Source organism: Bombyx mandarina, chromosome 16 (assembly GCF_030267445.1).
Source record: "Bombyx mandarina strain Sakado chromosome 16, ASM3026744v2".
Classification (NCBI taxonomy): Eukaryota; Metazoa; Arthropoda; class Insecta; order Lepidoptera; family Bombycidae; genus Bombyx; species Bombyx mandarina.
This window is the reverse complement of record NC_143222.1, coordinates 9968776-9986099: the sequence shown is the minus strand read 5'-3', so window position 1 is coordinate 9986099 and position 17324 is coordinate 9968776. Positions and strand designations below refer to the sequence as shown.

The following is a 17324-nucleotide window of genomic DNA, read 5'->3' as shown; positions in this document are numbered from 1 at the left end:
CGCAAAATTATAATTTGTGTAATTACTGGTGGTAGGAAAACCGGTGAGTCCGCTGACCTTGGTAGCTGCCTGTTCCTGCCGTGAAGGAGTAATGCATTTCAGTTTGAAAGTTGGGGCAACTGTTGTAAAGGTGTGTGTGGCGATATTTACGTTGTGGATGTCTATGGAGTCTGGTAACCACTTAACATTAGGTAGGCCATGAACTCGTCCACATAACTAAACAATAATGAATACATTTATCTTTCACTTGTGATAATTCAATAAATAGTATTATATTCTATAATAAATTGATTTTAATAACTCAATCACGTCACAGTTTTTAAATTATCCAAAAATATTGATGTAATATCCTACATTAACGGAAACACATTAAAAAAAACCCATTTGAATTCGGTGCCAGTTCCAAAACTTACACTAAAACAAGAAATTATATGTAATAACACGAAACATCTTGTCGTGGCCTAAAAGATAAGACGTCCGGTGCATTCGTGTTGAAGCGATGCACCGGTGTTCGAATCCCGCTGCCGGGTACCAATTTTTCTAATGAAATACGTACTCAACATATGTTCACGATTGATTTCCACGGTGAAGGAATATAATCGTGTAATAAAAATCAAACCCGCAAAATTATAATTTGCGTAATTACTGGTGGTAGGACCTAACGTGAGTCCGTACGGGTAGGTACCACCACCCAGCCTATTTCTGCCGTGAAGCAGTAATGCGTTTCGGTTTGAAGGGTGGGGCAGCCGTTGTAACTATACTTGAGACCTTAGAACTTATATCTCAAGGTGGGCGGCGCATTTACGTTCTAGATGTCTATGGGCTCCATTAACCACTTAACACCAGATGGGCTGTGAGCTCGTCCACCAATCTAAGCAATAAAAAAAGAACATCTATTCCGTATCTATAGTATTGTTTGAGACAAGTCATACTTCTGAAAAGTAGTCAAATAATATCCGAACTATTTCTGATAACCGAACAATTTATTAGACGTAAAATTCTTATCAACACAAACAAAAATCGACTTGTATACGTATGCTAAAACAATTCAAACACAAAAATATCTATTTCATTTGACTGAATTAATTATCTGTTATAGACAGACAAAATACGTACAAAAATATCCTTATAGTTACGAGACGTTGATTATTATTCTATCAAAACGATTGCATGAAACATCCTGTTCACGATACAGAGTGATCAATATGAGTATGTTTATATCGAACAGGAGCCCTTATGAGAACAATTCACGTTGAGATAAACATAAGCCAAATGTTCGAACAAGTAATGTTTTATATTCGGTTTTGCTGTTCATTTTATGATGTTTTATTTTGTTTGGGATGATATTAACCCACCTGAGACTATCCGGTGAATTTCCGGAATAAATAATAAATATTTACTACCAATCACGCCACGTAAACTGGCAACGTGTTAAGTTCGTAAAGTACTTGTGTTTTTTTTATGATTGAAGGATTACTGGTGGCCCAGAGGCCTTTCCAGTTTCACCAGGACAGGTGGGCGAGCAAAGGCTCAGCCAGGAGGGGTGGGACCCAGATCCCCGAGCGCCTCCGAAGGAGACCTATCAGCTCAAGAGCAGCTGCTTCGCGAATGAATCTACTACCGGATCGGAATCGCGACCCGCTGAGAAGATCCGGCGAGAAACTCAGCGAGCTGATTCATGGGTTAGGTTGCACGGCGAACTCATTGTCGAGTTCGACGAGTACGGTTACCGGGGTCCCTAAGCATGCTCCTAGTGTTAGAGCTGAAGGCGTCTAATGCAAAAGTTATTGGATCTGATGGATCCGTAACGACGTGTCTAGGGCGTCGACGGTGACTGGCTCCTGCGTGATCAGGATTCGGGGAGTAGTCAGCGGCGGCAACGATAAGGCGATTATCATGACGCATAGCCTTATCGAAGTTGTGTTACAGTTTGCTCGATAGCTAATGATAATATAAGAAGAAACTTACGCTACTTTTATTCTAAAACAAATATTGGGATCTGCGCAAAAATAAGTGATATCTTTTTAAAACTAAATCAGATTAAAATTGGGAAGTATTCATAGTATTAGACGACTTTGCAGCATATTGTTGTGGGTTCCGTGGTCATAAAACTATAGCATAAATGCGCGTCTTCAATCAGCACTGCTTTCATGTATGTAGAATGCAAAAACTAGCGGTTAACCTTAATCAAATTTTGTAACTTCAAAAGTATAAGTTTAGAATTGAAAAACAGCAAGTAAAGCCACAATAAAGTAAGCAAAGTCGCAATACCAAAAGATCTATATACATAAAAATGAATTGCTGTTCGTTAGTCTCGCTAAAACTCGAGAACGGCTCGACCGATTGGCTAATTTTGGTCTTAAATTATTTGTGGAAGTCCAGAGAAGGTTTAAAAGGTAGATAAATATGAAAATGCGCGGATTAAATAAAAATAACAATTTTGTTTTTCCTTTGATGTGTCCCCCGTCGGACGGATTCTTTTAGTTCGTTTTTAGTTTATTTTATACAAAAGCTTAGGTCTTTTATTTATCGATTGAGGCACTACGAAGTCTGCCGGGTCAGCTAGTCAAATATAAAATAATTACCGTGCATTTTTTTTTTTAAATAAAAACCTCATCCTATTTTCCCCGCGATTTTTATAGGTAATTAAAAATGACTGATTCGACAGCTCCACAAACGTACGGACAGACAAACCGAACAGTAAAAGATACTTCAAAGAGCTCGCCTCGCTTATTACAAACACGTTCGAAATTAAAAATATTGAAACAACAAACAAACGACCGACGCGTATTGTGTTTATTTGTATTACTAAGTTATATCGCGCCGCGACGAAGACGACTATCGGTAGCCGTTAACTGGAGTACGTATGAACGCGGAACTCATTGTCTAATAATAATTAATAACTGATATTATTATAAATCACGATAATTTAAAAAGAAAAAAAAAGTAACACGTTCTATTTTTTAAAGACTTTTTTCGTGCGACTTTTTAATATCGGTCTAAATATCTAAAGTCTAAATATCAGTCTAAAAATTTACCGTTACCGAATTGATTTAATTTAATTATTATATTTAGAAACGTAATATACGTGTCTATTTTGTCACTTTGTTTTTAAACTGTATTTTACGCTGCAAATAACTGTAGCTTGTAGGTACTTGTACGTAATAGAATGGTAACCTATTTTTTTTTGAATGAGTGATTACTGGTGACTCAAAAGCCTTTCCAGTTTCACCAGGACAGGTGGGCGAGCAAATGCTAAGCCAGGAGGGGTGGGATTTGATATTCGCTGCCCAAGCGCCTCCAAAGGAGACCTAACAACTCAAGAGCAGCTGCTTCGCGAATGAATCTACTACCGGATCGGAAGCGCGGCCTGCTGAGAAGATCTGGTGAGAAACTCAGCGAGCTGATACATGGGTTAGGTTGCACGTCGAAATCTTTGCCGAGCTTTTCCAGAGATGCGTTTCCAGAGATCTTTTTTGCCACGTACCATCCGGCTATGGAATGAGCTCCCCTCCACGGTGTTTCCCGAGCGCTATGACATGTCCTTCTTCAAACGAGGCTTGTGGAGAGTATTAAGTAAGTAGTAAGCGGTAGGCAGTGGCTTGGCTCTGTCCCTGGCATTGCTGAAGTCCATGGGCGACGGTAACCACTCACCATCAGGTGGGCCGTAAAAAAAAAGCTCGACGAGAACAGCTACCGGACATACTACTGTCACATGTCACGATGGGATGTCGTCATATCGTTGACAGATAAAAAATCGGAAAACACGTTCATAAAACTTGTCTTCCCATCAAAATCTTTACATATACATTTTTTTTTGTTCAAAAATATACACGTCTCTATTCATATTCTATGCGCGAAATTATCGACGTACATACGACATACAACGTAAATATTTATGTGTTTACGCAACATTTGAATGGTGTAAATGTTTTATTTTATTTTATTTCAGTTCTTGTCTATCTTTTATATACAAATAAATTTTTCTTTATTAATGCCCGGTATATTTTTATGAGATTACGCTACGATCATGCGTTACAAAATTTTGTATTCTGTTTTAGCTATTTTACTTTATGTGTGATTTACGAAAATTAGCGAAGGACTGAAACAATAATGTAAACATACATATTTGAAGTCGTTGTGGCCTAAAGGATAAGACATTCGGTGCATTCGTATATAGCGATGCAACGGTGTTCGAATCCCGCAGGGGGTACCAATTTTTGTAATGAAATACGTACTTATCAATTGTTCACGATTGACTTCCACGGTGAAGAAATAACATCGTGTAATAAAAATGAAATCCGCAAAATTATAATTTGCGTAATTATTGGTGGTAGGACCTCTTGTGAGTCCGCGCGGGTGGGTACCACCACCCCGCCTATTTCTGCCGTGAAGCAGTAATGCGTTTCGGTTTGAAGGGTGGGGCAGCCGTTCTAACTATACTTGAGACCTTAGAACTTATATCTCAAGGTGGGTGGCGTATTTACGTCGTAGATTTCTATGGGCTCCAGTAACCACTTAATACCAGGTGGGCTGTGAGCTCGTCCACCCATCTAAGGAATAAAAAAAAAGACGACTTCTACCACCTCCGAAAATATCTGTGCAGGGATGCTGTTATAAAATTTCCAGAAAATTATTGAGTCCCGACACGAGGTCGTATTATTCGCAGATGATACATCTTTATAATTTAAAATTAAACGACAATTACAAGTCTATGACGAAGTGAATGATGCGATTTCGTGTGTGGTTCATTGGTTCCGTATCAATAACCTATTATTGAATAGTAAGAAAACTAAATGTATTAAATTTACTTTAAAATGTATTAAACCATCTTTAAATGTGAGACAAGTGGAGAGTGATGTAATTGTTTCTGAGGAATCATTGGAGCTTGTTGAGTCAACCGTATTTCTTGGTATAACAGTGGACTCCAAACTGCAATGGGGACCTCATATTCATAAATTGGCGAGTAAGCTCAGCTCTGCAGCATACGCAGTAAAAAAAATTAGAATGTTAACAAACGCGGACACGGCTCATTTAGTTTACTTTAGTTACTTCCACAGTGTCATGTCCTATGGCATTTTGCTATGGGGCAATGCGGCCGATGTAGAAATGATATTTATTCTGCAGAAAAGAGCTATACGTGCTATTTATAACATGCACTCAAGGGAATCCCTGAGGGAGAAATTTAAAGAAATTAAAGTTCTCACTATGCCATCCCAGTACATTTTTGAAAATTTGATGTATGTTCGTAAACATATTAGGAGTTTCCTAAAAAGTCGGACATACATAATAGAAATACTAGGAACAAACACAAGCTTGTTGTGCCGATGAGTAGGTTACATAAGATACGAAACTCATTCGGGTGTTTGTCTGTGCGCCTGTACAACAAAATCCCACAAGATGTTCAGAACCTACATATACATAGGTTTAAGAAAACTATTAAAGAACATCTGTGCAATAAAGCTTACTATAAAGTCAATGATTATCTAGAAGATTGCACAAAGTGGGAATGAGTTGCTCGCTCCGGGCATTTCAATATCGTAGTAATTGTTACGTTATAATACTCATTGTAAAAAATTCATATTTAAAAAAATATAAATCTAATATTAAAAAATAAATAAGTAATAATTTCATATTTAAAAAAAAAAAAAAAAAGACATGCCCGCTGAGTTTCTTGCCAATTCTTCTCAGGACGGAGGCTAATTCTTGTGAATTGGCGGTAGTTCTTTTGACGTTCAACAAGTATGTACTTTCATTTATGTTGAATAAAAATTTTTTGATTTGATTTGATTTCAAAGAAATAAGTTTGAAGATAAAATAAAGAAGTTTCTTCCCGGGCGGTATTTTAGGACACTGTTGATAGTAAATCTATATATTAATACAAGATTTATTATTAAAGCAAGAACTTTGTATCCCTTTTTACGTAAATTGCGCGCACGGAGGAGTATGAAATTTTCTACACTTATAGAGAATATAGAGAAGAAGTGCACAATGCTAATATTTTTTTAAAATAATGCATAAAAGATACATTAAATCAATAAAGAAAACATTACACACACTACATACCATGTATTTGACGCACACACGCATGCATACTATTTATTTTCAAACTTTTGTTCTTGACTTGATTAAAATTAAATGTTGTTTGTCTTTATTAATATTTTTTATAGAGTAGCCTTGGCGAAATTTGTGATTATAGAAGTATAAAATACAATCATAAGAGTGTACAAACTTACAATTCCAATTATTAATTATAGTCGAATTTCGACTACTGCGGGACCTCTAGTAAATTTAAATTTAAGAATAAACTGGGAGTCTTAGAGATTATGGAGATTTATATAATTCATATCTCCAGGTGGCTGGTGGCATTTACGTTTTGATGTCTATAAGCTCCGATAACCATTTAACACCAAGTCGGGTATGAGTTTGATAACCCGTCTAAGGAAAGAAAAACAAAAAAAAAATTGAAGTTTATGAACCGCATAACAGCGCTATTATTAACGACCAAAAAAAATTTAAGATGACGACACACCATGTATATGAGCATATAGAGTATCTTGAGATAAATCAAAAATGAAATTGCGCTTCTATCAAAATTAATTGTATATTTCTTTGTTATTGTCCTTGCAGGCAGACGACCATACGGCCCACCTGATGGTGAGTGGCGACCGTCACTCATGGACGTCAACAATTCCAAATGCCAGCTAATAGGTGTCGATGTTAAATACTGTTAAAGTCTCAAAAACTTCGGTTTCAACTTTGGCATGAAAAATTCTGACGACATTAAAAAGAGAAATACGAGTAAATTAGTTTGCACTTTCTTTCTTCGAGATACGGTCTGTTTTCGATTGTCATAAACTTAATCTAATAGAGAGAACCCTTTAAAACGCTTCTTCCGATACGCACTTCGCTGGTATGCTTTCGATCGGGCACTCGAAATAGACGTTTTGTTTATGAAGGCGTGAGAATAAGAAAGGGCATGTCAACGTTGAATTATGACCGGGATACCAGATGACCCAAAACAGGATGCGAATACCTATAAATGTTTTCTATGTCTCCTGATGATCAAGAGTAGGAGTATTGATGAAATTAGTTTGGTAATTATTAATAAAACTTATGATAATGTCCATTAAGTGTTATCTGGTTTGGTCTTCTGGCCTAGTGAATGCCCCCCACCCACCTAGAGATATGTATAAACTTGAATGTTAGTCTTGAATGTATAAACTAGAATTTTAGGGCCCTACCGCACTAAACGATTTCCCTGCACTCTTACACCCGACGTCCGATCTCTGTCCGTGGTTAGAACCCGGACAGAGTAGGGGGTTCCCGCGGTCAACACTACAACCAGACACGCGGCACCAACCCGAGGAAGCCCGATCGACGGGTCGTCGAGGCGTTAGTCGACGACCAACGATGCCGGACTCCGCGGTACGGCGGCCCTGCTAGACCGCCCGGGCGCTGCCGCTGGTGTTCCGGGATACCCCGCTGGGCCAGAACCAGCCTGCCGGGTCGGAACGCGATACACCGCCGACCGGGTAAATGCCGCTACCCACCTTAAGATATGAGTTCTAAGGTCTCAGTATAGTTACAACAGCTGCCCCACCCTTCAAACCGAAACGCATTACTGCTTCACGGCAGAAACAGGCGGGGTGGTGGTACCTACCCGTGCGGACTCACAAGAGGTTCTACCACCAGGAATTCAATTACCTATCAAAACCAGGCAGTGTCTGCTTATTTCGTTATAAAATCCTATAAAATCCCTCGCATTATTTTAAATCTAGCAACCCAAAGGATTGTGGTTGATAGGTGGCCCGCCCGTCCGATTAGCTTATGACAGCGGTAAGTAACCGACTTAAGGTATTCATTATATAAATAAACAATACCAAAAATGGCTTATTGGCTGTTCCATTCAAGTTTTCCTTCATGCAAGTTCCGTTGAAGTTTCTGGGTTCTAAACTTGTTCTAAATAATAAAACGCCTGATGTCCTCGTATAGAGCGATGCGACTTTGCTGATATTCAAATACCGCATGTAAGTAGGCACTAATAAAACACGTAGTTAAATTATGTTCACGAATGACTTTCAAGGTAAAGGAATAACATAACCTAATAGAAATCAAACCCGTAAACATTGTTATTTGCGTAAGCACCGTACAGTTAAGACATTCATCTCTAGGTGGTATAGTTTTAGGTCACGTTCTTGCGGATCCATCAGATCGAATAACCGTTGCATGGGACCCCTTCAGCTCTAACACTAGGAGCCGGCTTAGGGACTCGGTAACCGTACTCGTCGCAATCGGCAAAGGGTTCGTTGTGCAACCAAACCCATACATCAGCCCGCTGAGTTTCTCGCTGGATCTTCTCAGCGGGTCACGATTCCGATCCGGTAGTAGATTCATCCGCGAAGCAGCTGCTGTCGAGTTGTTAGGTCTCCAGGCGCTCGGGCAGCTGTTAGCTAATCCCACCCCTCCTGGCTAAGCCTTTACACGCCCACCTGTCCTAATAAAACTGGAAAGGCCACAGGGCTACCAGTAATCCTTCAATAATAAACAAAAAAGTTTTAGGTAGAGACTTGGCTCTACATCTGGCATCATTGACATCTGTGAGCAACGGTAACCACTCACCATCTTACGGGCCGTAAGCTCGTCTGCCTACAAAGTATTATTTATTCTCAACTGATACAGAACCTCGAACCATTTATCAGTAGGCTTTTTAAGAGCTTTTAAATAGAAATATACCTAATAACTAATCGATTTAAATAAGCATCAGTGATTTCTTGGAAAATTCAATCTTTTACATATATTTCGCTAGAATATAATAATAGAGAGGAACAGAGAGAGAGAAAGAGAGAACAGTTAAACTAAGAAATACCTATAGTGAACAATATCACATCACTATTATTTTGTATGATTTTGATAGATTCGCATCCCACTCAAATCAAGACCACAACATTCCCGTAACATATTTTCAGCGTCTCTACTAAACGCACGATTGGTAACCAAAAATAAAATGCTTAATTTTAACGACAGCTCGTAACGATAATGTTTTTGACAGAAACTAGATAAGAATGTTACCACGTGCACTTCAAGCACGCATCTGCATCGAGCGGCTTGCAATTTGTAAAATGTCGTTGCTTTAAGCTTTTTACTATAACATTGGGCACTCTATACGTCATTACGGATTCTCCCAAGACATTAACGGTGCTTTTAGGTACAACAAGCACCGGTCACCATCCTCGTCGAACCCGTTGCTTGCGAGGAAGGACGACGAAGGACTCGATGAGTGAATTAACCCATAGAGACAGTCCACTGAGTTTCTTGCCGGATCTTCTCAATGGGTCGCGTTTCCGATCCGGTAGTAGATTCTGCGAAGCACTGCCCTTGCTAGGGCCAGTGCTAGCAACACTCCCGGTTAGAGCCCCATGAGCTCACCTACACGTAAAGAAGAAGCTGGAATAGCCTCTCAAGGCTATTAGCATAGGTAGGGGAAGAAAATGCACTCAAGGAAGGCTGACTTATAAAACTAGCAATACAGAACCCATTGAGTTTCTCGCCGGATCTTCTTAGTGGGTCGCGATCCCGATGGTAGGTACAGCGATGCATTGCTCATGTTAGGGCTACTGTTAACAATTCCTCCCAGGTTGACAGCTCACAGCCCTCAGATAAGCGTAGCGCGTAGCTGGAATAGCACTTTAGGCTACCAGTAATTAATTAGGGGAAAAACTATAACGTTTCAAGAGGTAAGGGTTTCATTTAGTTTATTGCCCTTGTAGGCAGACGAGCGTACGGCCCACCTGATGGTGAGTGGTTACTGTCGCCCATGGACTTCAGCAACGCCAGGGGCAGCCGCTACCTACCGCTAAGTTAAATGTGTAGAATAATACGAGTGTCAGTAGTGTTTAAAAACCAAAACTAATGTTAGTGTTTTTTATAAACGTTTTACGTTGACCAAGTGAACGGTGTTCCGAAAATTTTCAAGACATCCCATGACAATAGATCAGGTTATTATGTCATTTTTTTTGATCTTATATTAAGTTGAAACGATGACATAGGCCGTAATTTACAATCTCTTCTATCAAAATGCTAAATAACGGTCTATCGAATTTTTGAACTAATACTATAAATTATCATTCGCGAGACATGATACCGATAAAAAGGCCATATGTGAACTCGAAATGTAACTGTCTAAATTTTCAAGTACGAGATTAGTGGAAGTCGAGACGACGCAAAAAAAAACAGCAATCATTCTTAATATTCCGAGCCCTTGAAAGCTCAAAGTCAAAATATATTATCTTAAAACCCCGACTTTTTTGCATTTCATAAATCAAAAATGGCGACAAAATTGGAATTAGCTGTTGAAGAATATCGTTTCTTGTATAATAGCCAACTTAAAACCTAATCCTCTTTTCGGTACTATTACGAGAATGATTATGAAGTAACTAGATATTCAAAATTCTGAAGATTAATTAGTCATTATTTATTGCCACTTCGATCGAAAAGGCTATCGGCTAAATAGGCCCACTTACTACGTAAGTATTTATATATGTATTTTTGTTGCCCTTGTAGGCAAACGAGCATACGGCCCACCAACGGTGGGTGTTCACCGTTGTCCATTGACTTAAATCTAGTATTAAATATAGTAGTGGTATAGTTGTAGTATTAAATATAGTATTTATGCAATAGTTTTCTATACAGCTATCACATCAGACATCGACGATAACAATAACATTATCAGACATAAGTATCCGTGAATATAAATAAATATTTACTAACAATCACGCCACGTTAACTGGTTCCGTGATAAGTTCGTAAAGAACTTGTGTTACTGGTACCAGATAACGGAAATAAATGTAAGATACACATACATTATATTTAATATACATCCATAACCCTGGAAAAGACGTTTTATATTTATCATAGAAATATCTTCCCTTGGCGGGATTCGAACCCGCGACCCCCTTGTGTAGTGACCATGTCACTTACCACTACACCAGACGGACGTTAAATGTGTTCAGGGAATTGAACTTAAATTGATTACGTCACATTCATCGACCACGTCATTAAAAAAGTTGATTTTCAATCCAAGGCCGCCGCCGTAACGAAACAAGACCTCACACAGTAATTAGTTGAAGCTTGAAACAACAACACGGGGAACTTCGAGTGGCACATAACAGCATTAATACTTTTTCTGTACGTCGGCTAATTACCACAAAAAATGTCGCCCACCCCGGCTTAGATCATCAATCTACATTGACGTGTTCGCGTCCTACGGCTCTTGACGATCGCCAAGCTATTAAAACATGTGTTACGAAAACTAAACTATGAATACGTTGGCTGCAAACGTTGTTTTTGCGAAAATAATCCTAATGATATAAATGGTCAAAACAGTTCAATAAATATTGTGACGCTACTTTTGTTAAAATAAACTTTGTACGTCGAATTTTTTTTTATTTCAACACACTTTCACTACCCGAGAGAATTTTTACAGGTGGTAGGACCTCTTGTGAGTCCGTGCGGGTAGGTACCAACACCCTGCCTATTTCTTCCGTGAAGCAGTAATGCGAAGGGTGGGACAGCCGTTGTAACTATACTTGAGACCTTAGAACTGATATCTCAAGATGGGTGACGCATTTACGTTGTAGATGTCTATGGACTCCAGACTTAACACCAGGTGGGATCTGTGAGCTCGTCCATCCATCTAAGCATTAAAGAAAAGAAAAAGAAAAACTTTAAAAAAATATCATTAATTATTTTATTATAATGAAAAAAAAAACAAAAAACCCACGTGACTTATTAGTTTGGTTACAAAGTAACAAAACGTTTTTCTGTTTCGTATTTTTGCATACATTCGAACGTTGAATCTACATCGCTTGTCAATCAGCACGCGGTTCGTGCTCGCATCCACATCCGACGATGGATGGACGAATGAACACCATTCAACGAAACACGCCGAAACTATCGCCGGCGCTCTGTTGGACGCATACCGACACCCGTCTGTGCATGTATATTGTAGCGATAACCAACACCGATTAAAGCTTTGACAAAATCGCAATAGCGTATGCTTGAAATGTAGGAGCTTTTTTTCTTTCCTTCCTAAGCTGATAGCCTTGAGAGGCTATTTCAACGTAACCTTAACTAGTAGGTGAGCTCACGGGGCTCAAACCGGAGTGATGCTAACACTGACCCTAGCAAGAGCAAAATCTACCACCGGATCGGAATCCCGAGCCACTGAGAAGATCCGGCAAGAAACTTAGTGGGCTATGCCTTGGGTTAATTCGCTCGTCGAGCCCCTTGCCGCAAGCGACGGGTTCGACGAGGACGATGACCGATGCTTGTGGTACCTAAAAGCACCGTTAATGGATCGGGAGGATCCGTAATGACGTGTTTTGGGCGACGTTGACTGTATACCATTCGGTCTACAGGATCGGGTATGTGTAGGAGATGTTCGGAAGCAAATTAACATGTTTTTTCCCCCTACCTATTTGCTGGTAGCCTAAGGGGCTATTCCAGCTACGCCCGGACGGGTAGGTGAGATCACGGACTCAACCCGAAAGAATTTACTAATACTAGCTCTAGCAAGAGCAGTGTTTCGCAGAATCTACCACCGGATCGAAATCGCGACCCACTGAGAAGATCCGGCGAGAAATTTAGTGGGCTGAGTCTAGTCGGCTCGTCAAACTCTTCGTCATAATGGACAAGATCGCCGAGGACGGTGACCGGTGCGTAAAGCACCGAAAGTGAATTCGGGGGATCTGACAAGACATGTTTCGGGCGACGGCGACTTTGCGTTGACCCGTCGCCTGTCTCAGAGAAGTAGTTAGCCAAGGCCACATTAAGAGTATTATCGTGTCGCGCCGCTTTATCGAAGTAGCGAGAGTATAAGAAGAAAAAAGAAATGAAGTTGCTGGACGTAGCTTCTTGGGATTCTCTAAAAAGCCCACTGAAGTCTCATTAACACTAACTGAACCTTTATTTCACCTCATCTCTTTTCATTTAATTTCATCCCAGTTAATTACAGTCTCAAATAAATCGTCCTCATCTCATTTCAATCTACATCATTTTTGAAATTACAGAGTATGTATGTATTTTATAATTGAATATTTATAAACTGGACACTGGCAATAATGGCATTACAAGAAGCTAATTGCCATACTTAAAAAAGAAAAAGAATAGTATAACGGCCATGGTACGTTTCAAACCGGAAATAGGCAAGATAGGTACCTACCGTGCTCACCTACTAACCAGTCAAATTACCACACTTAACAATATTTCTAATTCTAAAATAATTATGATAATTATTGACAATTTATTTTAATCTCATCTTTTATTTATTAGAAAACCAATTTTAGTATTTCGTTTTGTTGTAACTACATAAGCTTTTTTCCAATCGCCCAATTTAGAAAATTATACAACATCACACACACACAGCTTCAAGATTTAAAAATTCGCAAATCATCTAGCTTACTTGACAATGTTTTCTTCTAAGGCTTTTAAAATGCTGTAAAGATAAAAAATAAATTGCCATTTGGCATTTTTAAGCGGTTCCCGGAGCCCACCCACTTTGAGAAACGAAGCAGAATTTTGCATATTTGACATTTTAAAAAAAAGTTCATTGTAAAAAATAGTCGGATACTTCCCAATTTCGAATGGATATTTTTGTTACACATTATAACAAGTAGGGCTAGAAATTATCTACGTAAGTTGATTGTATTCTTTCGATAAATGTAACGATTAATTATAATGTTGCTTCTTTAATCTGAATTAAATCGATTTCGTGGACAATAAATAATAAAAAAAACCTTAAATACATATTACAATGCTTCAATTATTTTTGTAGATTACTTTTAAATTGTATTTAATGGTTCGTAGTTGAGGAACATAAAACAAGAATGTCAGTTTTTGACTGGTGGTAGGATCTCTTGTGAGTCCGCGCGGGTAGGTACCACCGCCCTGCCTATTTCTGCTGTGAAGCAGTAATGCGTTTCGGTTTGAAGGGTGGGGCAGCCGTTGTAACTATACTGAGATCTTAGAACTTATATCTCAAGGTGGGTGGCGCATTTACGTTGTAGATGTCCATGGGCTCCAGTAACCACTTAACACCAAGATGGCTGTGAGCTCGTCCACCCATCTAAGCAATAAAAAAAGTAGATACATACATGTGTAAGAAGAGCATACGAGAATGTAACTATGTAAGTCTGTACATGAGGTATAGGACAAAGGGAAGATCTTCCACCGAGCGGGTGATATTGTTCGGTAGACCGACGGTCCAAATGTTGTTGTTCGGAACTTGTATATATGCAAGCTTATCTTGAAAATGTCGTAAGCGAGATTCAGGCATCTGTCAAATATCTTGTGTGTTCTAATTTTTTTTTCTTCCTACCTATGTTGATAGTCTTGGGAAGCTATTTCATCTTCACCCTAACGTGACGGGGCTCAAACCGGAAGTGTTGCTAACACTGGCCCTAGCAAGAGCAGTGCTTCGCAGAATCTACCACCGGATCGGAAACGCGACCCACTGAGAAGATCCGGCGAGAAACTCAGTGAGCTGTGTCTGAGGGTTAATTTAGGTTCGTTAAGCCCTTCGTCGCAAGCGACGGGTTCGACGAGGACGGTAACCGGTGCTTTTGGTACCTAAGAGCACAGTTAATGAGTCGGGAGGATCCGTAATGACGTAGGTATGTGTTCTATGATGGCTACCCGCCACATATGCATGATCAATTTATATCTTTAACATCAATACATTCAAGGCAATTGTTATTAGAATTTGCAAATTATATAGGCTACACAAAAAAAATTAAAGTTTTAAACATAAATTAAACTTGGATCGCTGTATAAGAAAATGTGGAGAAAAAAGGGTTTAATCTCTTAGTTTGTTTTAAAAGCAATTTACTTTTTTTTTAAATTAATCGCATACTTTTTTTTGACTGAATGCGGCGTGCATTTGGATGTTGACAAACAGCGAACTTTCTTGACACCAAATCAGTTTTATTTCACACCAAGTCATCCACTCCGTATATTTTAAGTTCCGTCAATGTATAAAGAAATGCAAGTGCCCACTAATTGTTTTATTAGTATTGAATTTTGAATTACAGTGCAAGTTGTTTTTTTTTTCAATTTATCTTTTGTTACACTAGTTTTCATTTTATTGTTTTTAATTTATTTTAACAACGGTATTAGACGGTAATATTTAAATATTAAACTTTGACAAATTAAATTCACACTAATATTGCTAATGTGAAAATTTGTTTGTCATTCATTCGCGTGGATATTTTTTTAATGTGATAGGTTTTGGTCAGCGAAGTGAAGTAGGCTATCTTTTATCCCAATTAAAAACGTCGCATTCCCACCTTTGGGAAACTAAACTGAAACTTTTCCTTGACTACGCTGACGAAGCCGCGGTAATAGCTAGTAATAAACAAATTTTCCAGCAACATAAAAACTGTAAAATATTTGAAGCAACGGGAATTGTTGAATGTACAAATATATATATGTATGATAAAAGAGTTTTTTGATAATAAATACGGGAAAACCTTCTGGAAATATTTAAATTACTGCATAAACAGGGTTTTGAATAGGTTTTGTATGAGATGAACTTGCTAATCATACTTGCAATATTTTATCTTAAAAAAAAATCACTTTGAATTCGAACCGTGCATCACTACAGAACAGCAGAAACCTTTGCTGTGCGTCAATATTTTTTTTATTAACGAAAGAGTTCCACTTTGTTAATACGTGCATAGTTAGAAACGGTTTAACCTATATATATTTTTAATTTAAATTAACATTATTCTTTGACAGCGTAACTAAGGACTCGCGACATATTAGTTCGCACAGACAATCATATAGAAGTTGCTCACAGAAGTTTACCTTCATAACGCACTTGATTTAATGAATGCATAGCATAGCACTTAGTTTCGTGTAAGTGTAATCTCTCTGTGAAATAATAATCTATTGCTAATAAATAATAAATAAATAAATAAATATTTACTAACAATCACGCCACGTTAACTGGTCCCGTGATAAGCTCGTAAAGAACTTGTGTTACAGGTACCAGATAACGGATATAAATGTAAGATTTTTATTATACAAATACATATATTTAATATACATCCATAACACTGGAAAAGACATTTATATTTATCATACAAATATCTTCCCTTGGCGGGATTCGAACCCGCGACCCCCTTGTGTAGTGACCATGTCACTTACCACTACACCAGACGGCTAATGTATTCACAAAAATCATTGTAGCTTAGACGACCTAGTATTTTATGATTTCTTTGTTAACGAAGGCTTAAAAGAGCGTTTAGTCTTACTACAACACTACTGTTCAACGGGTATTTACCGAGATTTTCATATTTAATGAGTTCCCGATATTTTGGTACCAGCAACATGATCACGGGTAGACTTCTTAAATGTATTATAACTCGATAACAGTGTCTCTTCTAATTTAGATAGCGCGAGAAAGCTTAAAACAATTCGAAACCTTCTTATGCTTCTACAATCAGTTTTCTTGTAAAATCGAATTGAGTTTAATAATTTAGAATTAAACATAAATTTAAAAAATTAAGCAATAATGTTATTAAATTCTCTAAATTTCACATTTACCATAAATATTTATGTATTGTCTCGCGCACGGATAAAAACAATTTAATTTTAACTAATGCAATGCTCAGGGTACAATTTAATATAAAAAAAAAAAACAACAACAACTTACACTTAAGTATCTCATCGCCGAGCAAAAATCAACAACGGCTTCACCATAAACAACAAATATAGATAATCCATTCATTAAATTAACACGTTTCTTTCAGCTGATTAAGAAATGACGCCGATAGATATAGCGATCGGTGTCAGACAATCGCATTTTCTTCGATAATAATCTAGTAATGTAATGATAAACTGACCGTCGTTTTGCCTCGGCTGCTGCCACTCGCCCCGCCACTCTTGTCCCTCCATCACATTTCCTCACCGGTGACCGATTATTTTTTCAACGCGACACGATAAATCAGTTTTCTGAGCGCTAAATCAAGTGCGCGCGCGCAGCCTTTGGCGCTAAGCGAGCGTTTCTGTCGTCAGCGCCCGTCGCCGCTTCAGACGTACGCCCCGGACCGCCCACCGCCCAATCGCAGTCGCTTTTATTCCCATCTCTATTTATTTTCGGTGGAATTATATACTGCGCTGTTTGCCACCTGAGTTCTGTAGGTACGTCGAAAAAAAAAAATACCGTTTGATTTAATAACGCTTAAGAACATGCAAGTCGCTCACTGGCCGGTTTGAGAATTACCAGATACGTAATGTTATTGTTACTAAAGCATTCTATGTAG

The 17324-nt window shown here is 38.4% G+C and overlaps 1 protein-coding gene across 1 annotated transcript in view; it reads right to left on the bottom strand.

The window, feature by feature from the left end:
• LOC114247765 (T-box transcription factor TBX1) overlaps positions 1–17088 on the bottom strand; it is a 48009-nt gene extending 30921 nt beyond the window's left edge. The window contains exon 1 of the mRNA XM_089733564.1: positions 16905–17088. Coding sequence (XP_089589690.1) covers positions 16905–16956 — 52 coding nt within the window. The 5' untranslated portion in view covers positions 16957–17088. The remainder of the gene's footprint in view (positions 1–16904) is intronic.
• Between the last annotated feature and the right edge of the window lie 236 nt (positions 17089–17324).